This window comes from Macaca thibetana, chromosome 2 (genome assembly GCF_024542745.1).
Source record: "Macaca thibetana thibetana isolate TM-01 chromosome 2, ASM2454274v1, whole genome shotgun sequence".
In the NCBI taxonomy this organism is placed as follows: Eukaryota; Metazoa; Chordata; class Mammalia; order Primates; family Cercopithecidae; genus Macaca; species Macaca thibetana.
Window position 1 is genome coordinate 119,849,099 of NC_065579.1, and position 18,495 is coordinate 119,867,593.

The following is an 18,495-nucleotide window of genomic DNA, read 5'->3' on the forward strand; positions in this document are numbered from 1 at the left end:
TTATAGAAGACAGAAACTAGGAGTCATCTTAGCAGGATTACCATCATCTGTCTTTTCTACCTCCTTCTCACAATAACCAATACATTAACAAATTCAGCTTTTCACATAAATATCTCTAGATTCAGCTGACTATTTACCACCACCATCACCAATGTGGTCCAAAGCCAACTCCAACTGGTGTTGCCAGATGATATGCAAAACAGGGTGTTCCGTGTTTTTATTTGCGAAATCCAGCAACCTAACTCCAGCTCACCCACCAGACCTCACTTCAATTACTACTTCTACAGGGGTACCTTTTCTCAATTCCATAGACATCCACTCTCCCCATCTTATGGTCTCCTTTAAAGACCTTTGCACACTTAAAATTGGATATTTATTTCTTTATTTAAATAATGTGTCTTGTCCACTAGACAGTTAAGACCCATAAAGACAGTGACCACAACCATATCTGCTTTTGTTCAGCATTTTATCTTTAATAAATACATGAATGAACTCACAAACTAGTAACTGAGGCCACAAAAGAAGCATTACTTCTCAGGCAACAGGGAAATAAAAGCATCCCAGTCCTGCAACATTTGGCCAGGCTATGTTCCTAATTCCTTGCAGTATCTTAAACCAAGCTCTCTCTGGAACTCAGTTCTATTATCTGAAGAAACTAACTTTACTGCAGTTCCAGCTGTAAAGTCCTACATCCCTACCAATCTCAATCAAGCAAATATTGGGCTTGAAAGAGAATTCTAAAGGTTACTGGGCCTTGAGGCTTCACTGGTTCACTCTATTTGTCTGTATTTTGCCTGTCAAAGAATGTATCCACAAAAGAAGATCATCACTCCTTTGCATAACATCCTCTTTGGGAGGATCAAAATGATGCTTCTTTCTGAAAGGAGCTTAACTCTTAAGACATGCTTTGCTTTGTGAAGTCAGCTGTGAGGACAGAGAAGATCTTGCTGAGCAGGTCCTTAACCTTCCTTTCAGAAGCTTTGACTCTAAAACTGGAGCCACCAGCCATGTGTGGCTACTTACATTTAAATGAGTTTATATTGAATTAAAGTTAATTTAAAACTCAGTTTCTCAATCACAAGAGCCACAGGTGGCTACCGGCTGCCGTACTGGACAGTACAGAATATTGAACATTACCAGCAAGGAAAGAAGTTCTTATGGGACAGCAGTGGTTCTAAGGGAAACAGGGTGTGCTTGCTTCCCTCCCCTTTCTAGAAGCCACCCTTCTAACCCTCTCTTGGTTCATCATCACATCACTCTCTGTGGATTCAGGCCCCACCACCCATGCCGACTATTAAACTCAAACACCATCTCCCAGCCTCTCACCTGACCCAAAGTGGCAGAAATATAGTCCTCACATAGCTTCGCCTCCTCCAGGGTGTCTGCCAAAACTAGAAGAAATGGTGTGCCCTTCCTATAAGCTTCTGGAGCGCTGTGTAGTTTCTCTCAGAACGTTCATCACTTTTCTTTTTTCTTTTTTTTTTTTGTTTTTTGAGACAGGGTCTCACATTGTCACTCAGGCTGGAGTGCAGTGGCACAATCTCGGCTCACTGCAACATCTGCCTCTTGGGTTCAAGTGATTCTCCCACCTCAGCCTCCCAAGTAGCTGGGACTATAGGCATGCACCACGAAGCCCAGCTAATTTTTGTATTTTTTTTTTGTAGAGAGGGGGTTTCACCATGTTGGCCAGGCTTGTCTCGAATTCCTGACCTAAAATGATCTGCCCACCTTGGCCTCCCAAAGTGCTGGGATTACAGGTGTGAGCCACCACACCCGACCCATTCATCACTTTTCTTAAAATTGTTTACATTCATTCATTCATTCGTTCAAATATTATACAGTCTCACTCTTGTTGCCCAGGCTGGAGTGCAGTGGTGTGATCGTGGCTCAATGCACCTCGAACTTCCCAGAATCAGGTGATTCTCTCACCTCAGCCTCCCGAGTGGCTGGGACTACAGGTGGACGTCACCATGCCTGGCTCATTTTTTGTATTTTTTTTTTTTGTAGAGATGGGCTTTGCCATGTTGCCCAGGCTGGCTGTGAGCTCCTGAGCTCAAGCAATCCTCCCACCTCAGCCTCCCAAAGTGCTGGGATTATAGGTGTCAGCCACCATGCCCAACAAAATTGTTTATGTTTAATCCGCCTTACAAGACTGAGCGGGGGAAGAGTATAGACTCTGCAGCCAGAGTACCTGAATTTGAATCCCAGCTCTATCCTTGGTTTACCATGTGAACTAAGAAGAGATTATTGGCCTGAAATAAATGCTCAATAAATACTTGTTGAAATAAATTATATATGCATTAAAAGGCTTGCTTTAAAACTGTGCTACCAGAAATTTACCCTACAGTTATGCTCATAATTGTATAACAAGATACCTGAAGCACTGTTTATAACACCACCACCAAAAACAGAAGGGGGAGGTAAGGCAGGGGACATTTAAAATGTCCATCTGCAGAGGGCTGGTTAAATAAGTTTTATATACACACATACACACACACACACACACACACATACACACACACACTTATTCACTGGGATACTATGCAGCATTTATAAAGAATGAGGTGAAACTGTATGGGGTAATGTGGAAAGATCTCCAAGCTGTGTTAAGGGCAAAGGGCAATACCAGAGTGAAATAAACAAGATATACATATATGCTGTGTACATATAAGTTTTCCAGACATTTGCACTAGCATCTTTAATAATGGTTACCTATATGGAAGAGGGGAAGCAACTAGGACTTAGCTAGTTTTAAGTCTTTTACTGTAGGAACTATTCCATCATGTACGCTTATTACTGTTACTTAAACATTTATACATGTCGTGCTTTAAAGAGTGCTTTGTGTTGTTGTGGTAGACTTTTCCTCTCTGGAACCAGTAGAGGTGTGGAGAAAGCAATTTCAGGAGGGTAAAAAATAAGGTGAGTACCTGGGAAGTAAATAAAGACATTTCACTGGCAAATCTGCTGGTTTACTGACTAGTAGAGAGGAAAGGGATCCACTACGGGAGCAATTTAGAACTAGGTGCGTGTAAATACAAGAGCTAACGCTGATGGAGAGCTTACATGTGTCAGACACTCTGCTAAGCCCTTTCCAATTATTGTCTCATTTAGCCCTACCTCTGAGGAAGCACTATTATTATCCTAATTTTACCAATGGGAAAATGGAGACATGGAGCATTAAGTAACTTGCCGGAGGGCACACAGCTCAATGCAAAAGGGCTGAGAATCAAACTCAGGCAGTGTGACAGCAGGGCTTGCAAGCTTGTTAGTGTCCACCAATAGACAGCAGCCACCATCAAGGGACTTATCCAGGAGAGGCAAAGACAGAGAAAGTTCTCTAAATGTCTTTCCAGCCCTACTCCTCTGAGGGCATAAGGCATTTAATAAACATTCCATTTGGCTCTCAGTTTTTAAGAGTCAATATAGTATACTCGGGTCAGTTCCAAAAAATTACAGGCACGGTGGCTCATGCCTATAATCCCAGCACCACGGGAGGTCGAAGCAGGCAGATCACGAAGTCGTGAGACTGAGACCATCCTGGCCAACACAGTGAAACCCCAACTCTACTAAAAATATAAAACCTTAGCCGGGCACAGTGGCATGCACCTGTAGTTCCAGCTAATCAGGATGCTGAGGTAGGAGAATCGCTTGAACACGGGAGACAGAGGTTGCAGTGAGCCGAGATTGTGCCACTGTACTCCAGCCTGGGCGACAGAGTGAGACTCTGTTTCCAAAAAAAAAAAAACTTATGAGCCATCTCATGTGGTAGGGAAATTTCATTGCTAATAGGCCAAAGGTTGAAGAACACTGCACAGTCAAATGGGTTAGAAGTGGAAAAGATTAATCCTGCACCTAAGAAAATTCCAGTTCCAAAATAACGATGCAACACTCACAAAGGCACCATTTTCTGTAAGACAATCAGACATTTTCTGAAAAACATTCCTCTGTTGCTACACACAAGGAAGTTAGCTTCACGTACTAATGGCTACTTTCCTTAGCTTTTTAGTTACATCTAGGATATTCTTGGGGATTTTAGGAAAGAGTGTAGGATCTGAGAGTCACATTGAGCTGGGTTTGGTTCCTGTTCTAGCATTCTAGAACTGGCTGTGCAACTCTGAAAAAGTTATTTAATGCCACTTGGCTCCAGTGTCTCCATCTAAAAATTCAGTGAAGATAATAGCTGCCTCTGTTGCAATGATGAAATAAAATGAGAAAAAGAACTGACTCCACCTATATATCATTTGTTCCATTAACATTGAATAAAGCGAGTTTACTTTCCATCTTTCAAGTTAAATTGGAGCCTAAATCACAAGTTTTTCCTGTCCGACCCAATCCTCTTTTGCTTTGTACAAACATTCCTACCCCAGCCTCTCCAAAAATGCAAATAGATGTTTTGTATATTTGATGACTGAAGCCCCCCAGATGGGCATAACTGATTTCAGAGGAGGACAATTCTCTCTCTGCTAACCAAAGAGGAGTCACACATGCTCTATCCATGGCCACTGAAGTTTTAGCTCAATTCACATGTACAACATGTGAGGACAGCATGCTGACAACAAGTTGAAGAAGCTCCTTGTACCTTCCCGCAGTCCCCCTCCCTTCCCTCTGTACACTCCTAGACCTCGATTATTCTCGGACTCCTGCCCAGCCCACCAGCCACCCAGTCACATCCCAACATGTAGTTTCAGGAAACTAAGCCAACTGATAGTTAGCAATACTCAAAAACAAACAAATAAAAATTCCTGACTTCATGAGCAGGAGTTTGATTAATATACACTGTCTACTGTATATTCACAATTTGGAAACGAGCAGTATGTACAAAGACAATGCTCCTCCCCTTCTCCAAAGAATATCAAACCAGAAACAGCATCTTTAAGATTCATGATCATGATATGACTGTTAGTCACCATAACAGGAGCAATTATCACATTAAAGCTAGAATGTCCCTAATAAAATAATAATCTACTTTGTATTTACCCTTTATGTTTATGCCTAATCTTTAAAATGTTCCTGTGAATGCCTAATAAATCCAAATTTTAAAGAGTTAGTAAAGAGATACACATAATAACTTGACCAAGTTAATAATCTGTCCTAGTTAATAGTATGATTGTGCCACTTCTGCCTCAAACAATAATAACACTCCAAAAAGTAATCAAGCTATAATACTGTTTTCAGAAAAACATGACTTTTTCCACCACATTCGGCTTTGACCCAGCAATGGGATCTGATCCTACGGATATGTTTGCACCTATGTGAAATGATACATTCATGTCATTCAACTCAGCAGTGTTTAGAAATATGAAACATTGAAATTGACTCAAATATTTGTTCAGAGGGAAGTGGTTAAATAAATTATGGTATGCCCACACAAAGGAAATAAAATTTTTATAATTATATTTCAAGAAGAAAACCAGAAGTGCTTTATTACCGAATTGCAATGACCTATTAAGACATATTGTTAAACAAAAAGAGCAAGGTACCAAACAGCATTTACTGTATACTGCCTTTTGGGGAAAACAGGGAAGAAATGGGAATATCCATACAACATGCATGCACACATGTATACACACATGTATATATGCACATGCACATGCATGTCTGTATTGATATCAACTTCAGAAGAGTAATCAGATTATTTATAATATTGAATCCTAAATTAGGCAGGTGGGAGACAGGTATACGCAGATTACTTAAGTACATATTTTAAAAATAATTTGCTTTCCTGTAATCCCAGCACTTTGGGAGGCCGAGGCGGGCGGATCATGAGGTCAGGAGATTGAGACCATCCTGGCTAACACGATGAAACCCCGTTTCTACTAAAAATACAAAAAATCAGCCGGGCTTGGTGACGGACGCCTGTAGTCCCAGCTACTCGGGAGGCTAAGGCAGGGAAATGGCGTGAACCTGGGAGGCAGAGCTTGCAGTGAGCCGAGATCATGCCACTGCACTCCAGCCTGGGTGACAGAGCGAGACTCCATCTCAAAACAAACAAACAAACAAACAAAAACAGTTTGCTTTATGAATCACATAAAAATACATTAAAAATCAATCGGTAGGAAAGTGACATTTTATTTCTTCAAGATTAAAACAACACTACTTATAGGGTCACATTTTGTGATTAACCATGATTCTTCCTTCTTTTCTAATACCACACATGTCCATATTAAAAAACAAAACACACCTGCGCACTTGAATAGGTAAATTAAAAAAGAAAACTCCTAGAGAAAAACAAAAACTATTTTTAAAGAGCTCCACAAAGCCTTATTCCACAGACTTTAGCTATTATTCGTCATATTAAAGTGAACTGCAATCTCCTGTTATTTGTTTAGACCTCCAGATTCCACAAAACATTTTTGCCCGCATGGCTCTGGGCTCCTCTGAAGTACCCAGGAGAGAAGCTTTTTATGCTGTCATACAAGTAACTCACCTTCATAGGTGCCGACTTCCAGAAGAGTCCCGCTCTGCTCGAGGTCCAAGAACTCCTTCACAGTCAGAAAGTTATAGTCCACGCCAGGCACTTCTCCTTCTCTGGGAGATCGGGTTGTGCCTGTAGCAGAAAATACAAAGGCACAACAAACCATCAGTCAACTAAAACAGGAAGTTCCACATCCAGGTGTAATTAAAATAACCTGTTTAGTAAGCTGGCGTACCTAAGACTCTGCCGCCTCATCTGTCCAGACAGGGACATGGTAAAGGCAACTTCTTTCTAACACAACACAATAGCATTCTCACTGCCACACTCTAGTGCCTGGGAACCCCAAATGGGAGAGAGAGAAAAACAAGCACAGCTGGGTCACCTAGAGAGAGTTTTATACCATTTTTGACAATGCACTGAATAGAAAAGGTGAACTGGATTTTATACAGACAACATTCACAGTCAGCAGCTTTTAGGACTCTAGTAAATACTAAAAATGTATCCACCTTAAGCTCAGATCCTAAGGGGTCTGTGTTTTTATCACAGGTCTTGAAATTCTTGTGTTCCTCAATACAACCGGCAAGTTCCAAAGCTCTTTAAAGAAAATGACACCTGCTGCATAAACACATCACTAGAGAAATCTGACTGCCCAAGATCTGTGGTTGGACATCTCCCAGCGATTAAAATGCTGCTGCTCCTCATGTAATTAATATGTTTGGCAAAAAGAGGCCATCCATGAATTCTGACTAGGAAGAAAGGACACTGCATTTGCTAGAAAATTCTCCCCCTGAATTAATCTGGTCATCTTCTCAGTGGCTGACAAATGTAACACTTCCTCTTATGAAATCATGCAGAGCATCCAGAGAACAAAAGTCACCTAGCTCAGGTGCTGGGCTGTGGATCTAACATTTTAGCCCAATCTCAGTCAACAAAGTAGAAGCAATGAGCAGACTGTGGTTTACACATTAGTCAAGAAAGGAAAATAAGCCAAGCAGCAACTATGTACCGTGTACTAGGAGCCTATGTTAAATATTATGAGACCAAAAAAAAAAAAAAAAGAGAGAGAGCAAAAAATGTGATTTCTGCTGTTACATTCAACAGAGCTCATTTTGCAAGGCATTATTACCTGTGGTGGTGATTTAACATCAATGTTTTCCCATATAATAAGCAAGGATATTTCCCTATGCCTAGGAATTAAATAACCAACTGTATGTGCCTAGTGGCCCTAAAGTTCTTAGCGCTGTGCAGTCTCTGATCATTTGCCCATGTGAATGACCGCATCCACACCTATACTGGATATTCATAATTTTCATAAGTCAAAAACACTCAACACTTACTACACACGTTACTCCGGCAAAATGTATTTTTAGTGTACACAATTCTTCTATCTGAAATCCGAATATTTTAAATAGCTACAAATTGGGCATATAATGGTTATATTATAGATGTTTGCTTCTCATAATCAGCATGCTAGAGCCTTGGGGTTAAAGAAGTCAGATACTCTTACGCTGTTTCCTAATTTGTCCCCATTTCGTGCCTCCCCTGGCAGGTGATGACAAATCCCTTGAGGTAGTTCACAACTTTTAAATTTACATATCAAGTGTCAGGCACAGGAAACATAGAGACAGCATCACATACTGTTAAAGAGCAGTGATCTGGAGCGGGAATGCTAGGTTCATGGTCTACCTCTCCAACTTGTGGTCTTGGACAGGTTCCTTAGTGTCTACTATTTCTCAGTGTCCTTGTTTGCAAAATAGGGACAACAACGGCACCTAATCCATAAGTTTGTTGTGTGTATTGAATGAGATAATCCTTTCTGAAGGCTTTGCTCAAAAATTTTTAGTAGACATTATAGTTTATGTTTTTGTTAGAATTAATTGATGGAATCTTACTGTTCAAATCCCACTATAATAATCTGTTATTTTATATATATATCTGTATATGTATGTGTGTGTGTATTCATGGCATTACATATTGCCATGAATAATGCCATGGCATTATTCAACAAATATTTACTGAGGCCCCAACATATGCCAGGCACTAGTTCAGGCACTGGGGAAACACTTGTGAACAAGACAAAGCTCATGCCCTCGTGGAATTTATATGTTACTGTGAGACACAGAAAACAAATATGTATATAAATAAATACAGCATATAGTGTCAGGAGGAAATCATTCTTCTATAGACTGAAGGATCAGAAGGTATCTCGGAGCAACATAGGTTAAAGGTTTAGACAGTGTCATGGAGGGAGGAAGCAAGGGAGAAGTAGGGAAGCTATTTTAGCTAGGTGATGAGGAAGAGCCTGGCGAATGCAAAGGTGATGGGGAATGCATCCAGGCAGAGGGAAGGGCAAAGGCTTTGATACAGGTGTGATCTGGTGTGTCGAGGAAAGGGCAGAAAGGCCAGCATGGTTGCAGTACAGTGATGAAAAAAGGGCTGGAAACGAAAGCAAGGGGCAAGATTACGTAGGCCACAGAAAACACTTCATATTTTATTCTAAGGATAATGGAATGCCATTCTTAGAATGGTTTTGAGCAAGGGGGTGCCTTGATTTGGCTTTTCTTTTATTTTTCTTTTTAGAGACAGGTCTTGCTCTATCGCTCAGGCTGGAGTGCAGTGGAGTAATCACAGCTCCTGGGCTCAAGAGATCCTCTCACCTCAGCCTCCTGAGTAGTTAGGACTACAGGCATGTGCCACCACACTCAGCTAATTTTTTTTTTTTTAATACAGATGGGGGGGGGGGTCTCACTATATTGCCCAGGCTGGTCTCCAACTCCTGGCCTCAAGCAGTCCTCCTACCTTGGCCTCCAAATTACTGGGATTACAGGCATGAGCCGCCACACTCGGCTTGGTTTTCCTTTTTAAAGCTCTTTGACTTCAAGGAGAACACGTTTTGGCAGAGTAAGGTGGGTTGGACAGGAATAGAAGCAGGGGGACCAGTTAGGTGGTTACCATAGTGTCCAGGTGAATGGTAATCAAGATATGGACTAGAATAGTAGGACAGCACTGATAAGAAGCAGTGAGATTTCTATTACAAACAGAGTATTTTAAAGAGCTACAGTACAGTCCATAGTACAGACATATTAAAAGTAAAACCCATCATCAAGGTATTAAGCACCGCATGCATTAGCTATTTATCCTGATGCTCTCCATGCCACCCACCGATGGAGGACAGAGAGCATCAGGGGGTTGGAGATGCACCAGGATAAATAGCTAATGCATGTGAGGCTTAATACTTACATGATGGATTGTCAGATGCAGCAAACCACCATGGCACATGTTTACCTATGTAACAAACTCGCACGTCCTACGTAAGTATCCCAGCAGTTAAAATTAAATTAAAGTTAAAAACAAAGTATGTCAGCTCATCACACCATGTTAGGTCTATATTTTGAAGACAGAACTAATAGAACTTGCTGATGGATTGGATGTTGTATGTAAGAAAGACAGAAGAATAAAGACAGAAATACTTATGTTGTGATCTGGGCAAATGGGCTGTGCCATTTGCAGAGATTGAGAAGGCTGAGGGGAATGGTTTTGGGAAAAGGGAAAATCAAAAGTTTACTTTTGGACGTGTTAGGTTTGAACTGCCTAATAGACAGCTAGGTGCAAAGAGCTGGAGCACAGTTGATCTTAAAAGTCTGAAGGTGAGAGTAGAGGGTGGAATGTAAACTTAATAAGGGTGATCAGTTGATTAGTAAACCAAAGGCATCTGAAGGTAAGAGACAAAGATAAAATCTACAGAGAGAGTTTAGGAAAAAAAAGCCAAGAAGTTTGGAGTGAACACTAAGAACTTTTAACTTTTAGAAGATAGGAGTAAAAGGAAGATCGTCAAAGGAGACTAAGCAGCAGTAGCCAGCAAGATAGGAGCAAAAAAGGAGGGTGTGATGTCTTGGAGCCAAGTGAAAAAGCTGTTCAGCCAGCTACTTGTAAAACACAAACAGTCTACATCACACTGGGAATTCCAGTGCAGTGCAAGAATAGAAGCTCTTTGAAAGTTGCTGTGAAAGGATCTGTCCTAAATATGTTCTATATGGCAACTCTCATATTCAGCCTCCATACCAAAGTTCCATTAACTTAATCCATCTCAAAAAAAAAAAAAAATGAGGACAAAATAAAACAAAACAAAAAATGTGTTGAGTTTTATAGTCTTGCCAAACCAGACAACGTTGATTTTCTTCTCCTTCTGCAGCCATCTTTGCCATTCTTTCAATGATGTTTTCAGATCCAATTTATCAGGTTTACCTTAAAGACAATATCACCCTGGGGTCTTAATTTCCTGAGAGGATTCAAAATAATCAAGAATGTCAAAAATGCTAGATTTCAGAGGAAACATGAAACTAAGATCCCATTTTTCCATGTAAATAAATATGCTTAGGATGCCTTAGAGCAGCAGGGGAAGGGAGTGGGTGGGCGGGCAGGTCTCCACCCATAAACCGTTCAGGGTTTATTACCCAGACAAAACCTTTCCATGCTCAGGCTAGCAGGAGGTTTCCCAGCTATCCTCTGAGCAGCCTGCCCTGGGTCTGGGCCAGCCTGACCAGGCTCCATTCAGCGATGCTTTGGAGAAAAGGACCCAGGGAGGGGACCCCGCCTTCTCTTTTCTTGTAGCAGAATGACAGGCTGCTGGCTGGACACACGCCTGGCAGATGGCATTTCAAAGGGTTTTCAGGAGCCATCTGGGTTGGGTACAATTATTACAAACCATGCTTCTAACAAAGCCAGAAGGGTTACTTCCTGACAGAAGACGAGTAAAACAAATTCAACCATGTTTCTCAGGGACAGCATATTAATAAAAATAAAAAAAAAAAAGCCACCGGGCTGACAAACTGGGATTTTCCTTAGCCTACAATACTGCCTTCTGTTTCTCTAGCTAGAAATTGGGCCAACAATATCTTGCAGTTATTAGCTTTAAGCTAATAATAAACACAGTGTCCAACCCCCCAAAAAAGAAAAAAATATATAGCACTGGGAAAAAAATAATAGCTTCCATTTCTCAGATGTTCACTTATGTCCCAAGCAAGGTGTTAAGCACTTAATCAGTACTATTATCGTATATAATCTTCACAAGAAACCCAGAAGTAAGGATTATTATTACCCTCATTTTATTGATGAGGAAGCTCAGACTCAGAGAAGTAACCTGTCCAAGGTTATGTAACAAGTTGGGCAGAGCCGTGATCTGTCTGGATGCAGGTAATCTGATGGCAGCATCCCTCATCCTTAACCATCATTGTCTGATGGAACCTGTCTTCATGGAAATGTTCCATCTGTGCTGTCTAACATGGTAGCCCCTAGCCACATGTAGCTGTTAAAAAGTGGCTGGCCAGTGTGACTGAGAAACTGAATATGAACTTTTATTTAATCTTAATGACTTTAAGTTTAAATAGCCACATGTGGCTACTGGCTACTGGACTGGTCAGTACAGCTCTCAACCATGAGAATGTCTGAGTTGCCTTCATTACACTACATCCAGTACCATGTCCCAAACAACTTCTAGCACTCAAGAACAAGAAACATACTTACCCGAAACAGCATGACATCTCAAACAGATAAAAGAAAACCTCTCTTAAAAACAAACAAACAAACAAACAAACAAAACCTCTCATATGCTTTGAAAAAAATGAGTATCCAAGAATATGGAAATGATCGAATGAAAAATGGTTGATCCACCCTTGGGAAAATGTTTTAGCTATGTAATGGTAAATGGTAAAGAATGGTTAAATTGGCCAGGTGCAGTGCCTCACGCCTGTAATCCCAACGCTTTGGGAGGCCGAGGCGCCTGGATCTCGAGGTCAGGAGATCAAAATCATCCTGGCTGACACAGTGAAACCCCATCTCTACTAAAAATACAAAAAATTATCCGGGCATGGTGGCAGGCGCCTGTAGTTCCAGCTACTCGGGAGGCTGAGGCAGGAGAATCACTTGAACCAGGGAGGCGGAGGTTGCAGTGAGCTGAGATCGCGCCACTGCACTCCAGCCTGGGCAACAGAGGCGAGACTCCATCTCAAAAAAAAAAAGAATGGTTAAATCTACATGCAGTTACCTGAAGGAATACCTTTAATGTGCATTGAAGTGATACACACAAGTTACAGAATAAGATGTAAACTATCACTGCATTTCATTGAAAAACAGAATATGGCATGTTTTACAAGTTTATGAGTTTTATGAGTTCACATAGTTAAATGGGTATAATAATACTATACCCTTAAGAGTGGTTAGCCACCTCAGGAAGGTGACTTCAGAAATGGGAAGAGATGAAATGATGGTTTCCTTCTATACACACTTCTCATGCTCTGAATGGTATCAGTAGGCAGGTAATTGTCTTGGCATTTTATAAACTGAATGAAATCATTATCTAAGAAATATTTTAAGACCTGATTCTTGGGTATTTTACCCAAGTATCTTCAATAGTAATGTAGTCCTCACAAAAAACATGCAAAAGACTTATAGACTCCAGCTGAATCACACAAACAATGTCCCAAGGTTTCGCATCTCTTAGAAAGCCAGCCTCAAGGTCAACAATACTTTACTTGCCTTACCGATGAATAGGAATATACTACAAGTAGATTTGAGAAAGTGGTACTATTTTTCCACCTGATTTTATTTTTAAATCTCAAACTGCTCATCACTTAAATAGGGTCCTTTTCAAGTATTTAAGTACCTCCAAGATTTGTACTAGAATAGTGAATAATATCAACCCTTCCCACCACTGGATCATAATTTAAGTAATTAATTTGAGCTATGTCCTAGTGAGTGTCTCAGAATGAATTAGCAGTGCCCTCAAAGTTCACCCAGTAAAGCTTGAGTGGCTACCTGCTTCTTATGCACATTTTATGGTTCATAAACTTGCAGTGTATCTGGCTTCAGAGACTCCTGCTGAGGAAACGAGAAAGTGACCTTCCTTATCACTAAAATCCACAAACCATGACTACAAAAAGGAAACTGCACTGGGAACTTGTTCACTCTATCTTTTTATTCTAGAAATTCTCTTGAAAAATCCAGTTGAGGTAGAAAAAGAAAAATCTTACTGGTGAAATTCTGATAAGCCATTTCCTACTGCTTCACGTTCCCAAAGCCATCCGGTTTCAAGATGTTGAGATCTCACTCAGTAACTGTCCAAATGGTCTTATGGCCAGATTATTAAAGAAAACTAATCGGCCCACAAAGATTAAACTGTCAATATTCCACGATATCACCTGCTGTTAAATTAATCTGGGTCTTGCTTGTCAAAACCTAACAAGACTTCAAAAAATGACAGTCACTGCAACTGCTTCCGTATTAAGAACAGATCATCATTTTCCTATTCTAACACAATCATTTGCATCTGGTAAATATCCAGAGTATCAGTTAGACATCCAGGACAGCCTCATGCAGTTCATTCTTTAGTTGACAGAGCTAGAGGCCAGTAGAATGTATTAGTCCTCCAAATTCACTCAGTTACCCTACCTCTGGCACAATTTTTCCATATATGATGATCAGCACTACGATTTACTCAATATCTACCCCTCAAATCAAACTGCCTTTTGTGGTGAAACAGACATTTTATTTAATTAAAAAAAAAAAAATTAAACAGGCCGGGTGCAGTGGCTCACGCCTGTAATCCCAGCACTTTGGGAGGCCGAAGTGGGTGGATCACGAGGTCAGGAGTTCAAGACCAGTCTGGCCAAGATGGTGAAACCCCGTCTCTACTAAAAATACAAAAATTAGCCAGGTATGGTGGCAGGCGCCTGTATTCCCAGCTACTCAAGAGGCGGAGGCAGAGAACTGCTTGAACCCAGGAAACAGAGGTTGCCGTCAGCCGAGATCGCATCACTGCACTCCAGCCTGGGCAACAGAGTGAGACTCTGTCTCAAAATAAATAAATAAATAAATAAACATATTTAGGTAAAAAGGAAATACTTAGCCACCACATACCTATTAGAACGGTTTAAAAATGTTTCTGTAATACCAAATGCTGGCAAAAATATGGAGCAACTAGAACTCTTATGCCTTGTTGGGAAGAATACAAAATGGTACAACCATTTGGGGAAAGAGTTTGGCAGTTGGTTAAAAAGTTAAACATAAATTTCTCATATGACCTAACAATCCCACTCCTAAATGTTTACTCCAGAGAAATGAAAACATATTCACACAAAACCCTGTACATAAATGTTTAGAAGAGCTTTGTGCATAATCAACCAAAACTGGAAAACAACCAAATGTGGTTCATTTGGTGAATGAATTCACTGTGGCACATCCCTACAAAGAACTACTGCTCAGCAAAACTACAGATACACACAGCATGGACGAGTCTCACATACATTATGCTCAGGGAAAGAGAATCCAGACTCAAAGATTACTCACTGTATGACCACTCCGTTTGTATTCCACATATTCTACAGAGATGGAGAATCAAGCAGTGGTTACCAGGTATGTAGGGTGGGAGCAGCACAGGTCATTAGGGAAAGGAGGAGGACACTGTTTTGTTTCCTGCCTATTGTGGTGGCTGCATGACTGTGCTTTTGTCAAAACCCATAGCACACACCACAAATGGTGAATTTTACTGCGTATAATTTTTTTAAAAAGGAAACATTTAGCTTTACCTCAAATGGAGAATCGGTTTCATCCTGCCATAAAGAGTAAGTAACTAAAAATAAATGCAACAAAAATAAAGCCATTTTGTTTTATCTGCAGCCTAAGGCTTTGAGCCTGAGGTCTGAATTATCCTATTATCACAAAACAGGAGTGACAAACATTAGAAATATCTTAAGACACCCATGAATGTCAATTTGAGACTTTCTCCTTAACATAAGTATAAGGACTTGTCTTCGTTAGTTTGTACTGTTATAACAGAATACCATAAACTGGGTGGCCTAAACAACAAGCATTTGTTGAGACAGGCATTTTGACATACACCTGGAGTCCCAGCTACAAGGGAAGCTGAAGTGGGAGGATTGCTTGAACCCAGCAGTTCAAATCCAGCCTGGGGAACATAACAAGAACTATCTGGTGAGAGGGCCCTCTTCTTGATTTTCAGACAGCTGCCTTTTTGCTGTATCTTTATATGGCAGGAAATGAGAGCCCATCCTCTTTTTCACATGGGACATCAATTCCATCATGAGAATCTGACCTTCGGTTAATTACCTCCTAAAGGCCCTGCCTCCAAATACCATCACAGTAGGAATTAGGGACCCAAAGGTGAGAGAGAGAGACAGAAGGGTGTGTCGAAGCACAAACAATTCCAATGTGAAAAGAAAAGGTGTGTGTGCAAGGTGGTCACGGTACCATGGAAAGGGCTGAAAGAAAATCTATGGCTCATACTACTTTCGAGGGTGGGAGTGGTTAGAAAACAAACAGTGGAGAGAGGGGGTAAAAATCCATGATGTAATCCCAGATGAGATAGCTATGCAGACTCAGAAGGGTCACGTGAATAAATATGACTCAAACTTAGTGTCACTAAGCAACACACACACACACACACACACACACACACACACACACACCCCTCCACCCACCCCCAGTGGTGCTGTTCCTCCAGCAGAACAAAGCTGAAAAGGTAAGATCCTTGTCTTCAAAGAACTTGGAATCAGTTTGGGTCTGTATCCAATCAGAATTGATGCCTCATTGTAAATGAGAAAGCAGCTAAAAGAGATTTGACTGATTGTCGTCCCTATAACACATTATAAAATAAACAGAAATAAAGAAGGCCTGCCTCCTCCTCGGGGGTCAGGGGAAGTTGCTGAGTTATTTAACACTTTATATGTGGTGATCTACAAATCACTTCACAAGGAAGCAAGGCCACTCAGGGCAACATGAATGGATCCTTTCTAGAAGCACCATTTTGAATAATGGGGCATTCTCTGTCCAAAACTCTCAACTATGATAACAAAGGTCAGAAAGAGGAACCTCATTTTTTCTATCCCAGATCTCAACACAGAAGTGTCAGTAATTGGTGTCTCATAAATGGAATAATGCCAAGCCACTCAACAGCAGGTGTGTAAAGACAATTATTTTATTCCAGTTATAACTTGCATGTTTGGGATCAGCAAACCCTTTCAGATTCCATCTTGCATGGAGGAACACTGTGTGATGAAGGTACTGGAATCTCATTTTAAAAACCACACCTAAAATACTTGAAATAAATAAGGACTTGGCATTTATTCCATTGTGCTGATGATTTGCAAAATTGGCCTAGACATGAGAGATGAGAAGCATCCGATCTTGTTTTCATGATCCTACTTCTAGCTCTTTTCTCCATAGCTATGACATGGGATGAAGGATTGAGTGCCAAATCCAAGGAGCTCCACAGGAACTACGCAAACTGACCATGCATCCTTCTCCTGGAAGCCAGGTGCTCTCACTTAAGTGTAAACATGTTACCTTTCAAGGAGATCTACATTATGTCAAAGCAAAATGTGGACCTTCCACATTATTGAATGAATCATATAAAACAAAAAGAGAGTATATATTTGTCTAGGGCAAGCAAATGGTTCCCAGTAATAAACAAAAGCAGCAGCTCAAGGAGCTGATGTAAGAAGAACCAGTCTTGATCCAGCTCTGCCACTAAATTAATTATGTGACTACCTTGGAAAATTCCCTTTTATGCACTCAATTTCCTTATCTGTGAAACAAAAAGGGTAACCACTGCTCTGACTATATCACAGAATGATTGTGAGACCAAATAAATTTATGTGCAAGGATACAAACCCCTCAGCAAATTTAAGGCATTAGAAAATTATGTTCATTTAAAAAATCTGTATTTAGGTCAACATCTATTCTTTATATGCATTATCTCATTTAATCCTTGCAACAACACTATAAAGTAGGTAATATTATTATCCTGTGTCACAGATGAGAACATTATGTGACTTGCCAAGAATTACACAGCTGGTAAGTGGCAGGACCAGGACTTGAAACCAGGTTTTTGTTACTATAGAGTGGTGGGAACTTCTGTACACAGAGAAGACATGGGGAGGGGTGGGAGGATAAACTAGTGGAGGAGTGAGGTGCAGCTGAATTTCCACAGCTCTTCACCCAGGGTTGAATAAATCAGCACTGTCTTCATCCAGGAAACATACCGGGGAGCTGATGGAGATGAGGGTCTGGGAGAAGCAAGCTGATAAAACCCTTGCCCACAACCTCTTTGATCCCAAACCTAAACTGTCAGGAACTGTGTCTTACTGCCTCTTAAACAGAATACTGAGGTGGACCAGAAAACATTCCACAGGAAAGTCAACTTGAACCTGAACATTAACCATTTTCCCTCATTTTTCAGGGAAGGAACTTTTGACACATACAAACTCATGGAAACCTCACATTCATTAAAGTCAGGAACGTGAGAATTCTCAAGCTGTAATCGATTCATTTCAAACAGTATTAAAAAGCATCCAGGAAATAAAGGATTAGAATCTTCAACATTAGATACATACTTATCAGAAATCAACTTTTGAGGATTATCCTTGAGGCATTTTTGTTCCAAGAGGGATTCAGGAAACCAGTAATGCTATACCCTAGCACTAAAAGTTGTCTATGAGAAAAGGGATTAGAGCAGATAGACTCTATTATGGCAGGTAGTAATACTTTTGCTTTCTCTGATTAATTATAGCAATTGTTTGTGTAAAATGGAACGAACTACTTCCAACGATTTCAATCAGATAATTTTCAAAAGCATATTAAAAGAAAATAATTATTTTGGTAAAAAGCTGTGATTAAGAATATCAAGTTTCTACAATTTAGGTGATTTTGCATGCTCAATGCTAAATACTGAATGTTTCCAATATTTGGCAACTTTCTTGCTTAGTTAAAAAAAATAATAATAACTGGGGCCAGGCATGATAGCTCACGAGTTCAAGACCAGCCTATGCAAATAGTGAAAGCTCGTCTCTAAAATAATTTTTTAAATTAGCCAGATATAGTGGCACGTGCCTGTAGTCCTAGAAACTTGGGAGGTTGAGGTGGGAGCATCACTTAAGACCAGCAGAGGTTGAGATGGCAGTGAGCCATGATCATGCCACTGCACTCCAGCCTGAGTGACAAAGTGAGACCCTGTCTAAAATAATAATAACAATAATAATAATCGGGAATGACTGCTAATAGCTACA

General features: G+C 40.5%; 1 protein-coding gene across 21 annotated transcripts in view; it reads right to left on the reverse strand.

Annotated features, from left to right (window-relative positions):
* The window catches only part of MAGI1 (membrane associated guanylate kinase, WW and PDZ domain containing 1), a 686,305-nt gene that overhangs the window by 135,798 nt on the left and 532,012 nt on the right, over nucleotides 1-18,495 (reverse strand). For all 21 annotated transcript variants that reach the window (XM_050778525.1, XM_050778528.1, XM_050778527.1 and 18 more), the window contains one exon: nucleotides 6,428-6,547. In XM_050778525.1, the coding sequence (XP_050634482.1) occupies nucleotides 6,428-6,547 (120 nt within the window). The remainder of the gene's footprint in view (nucleotides 1-6,427; nucleotides 6,548-18,495) is intronic.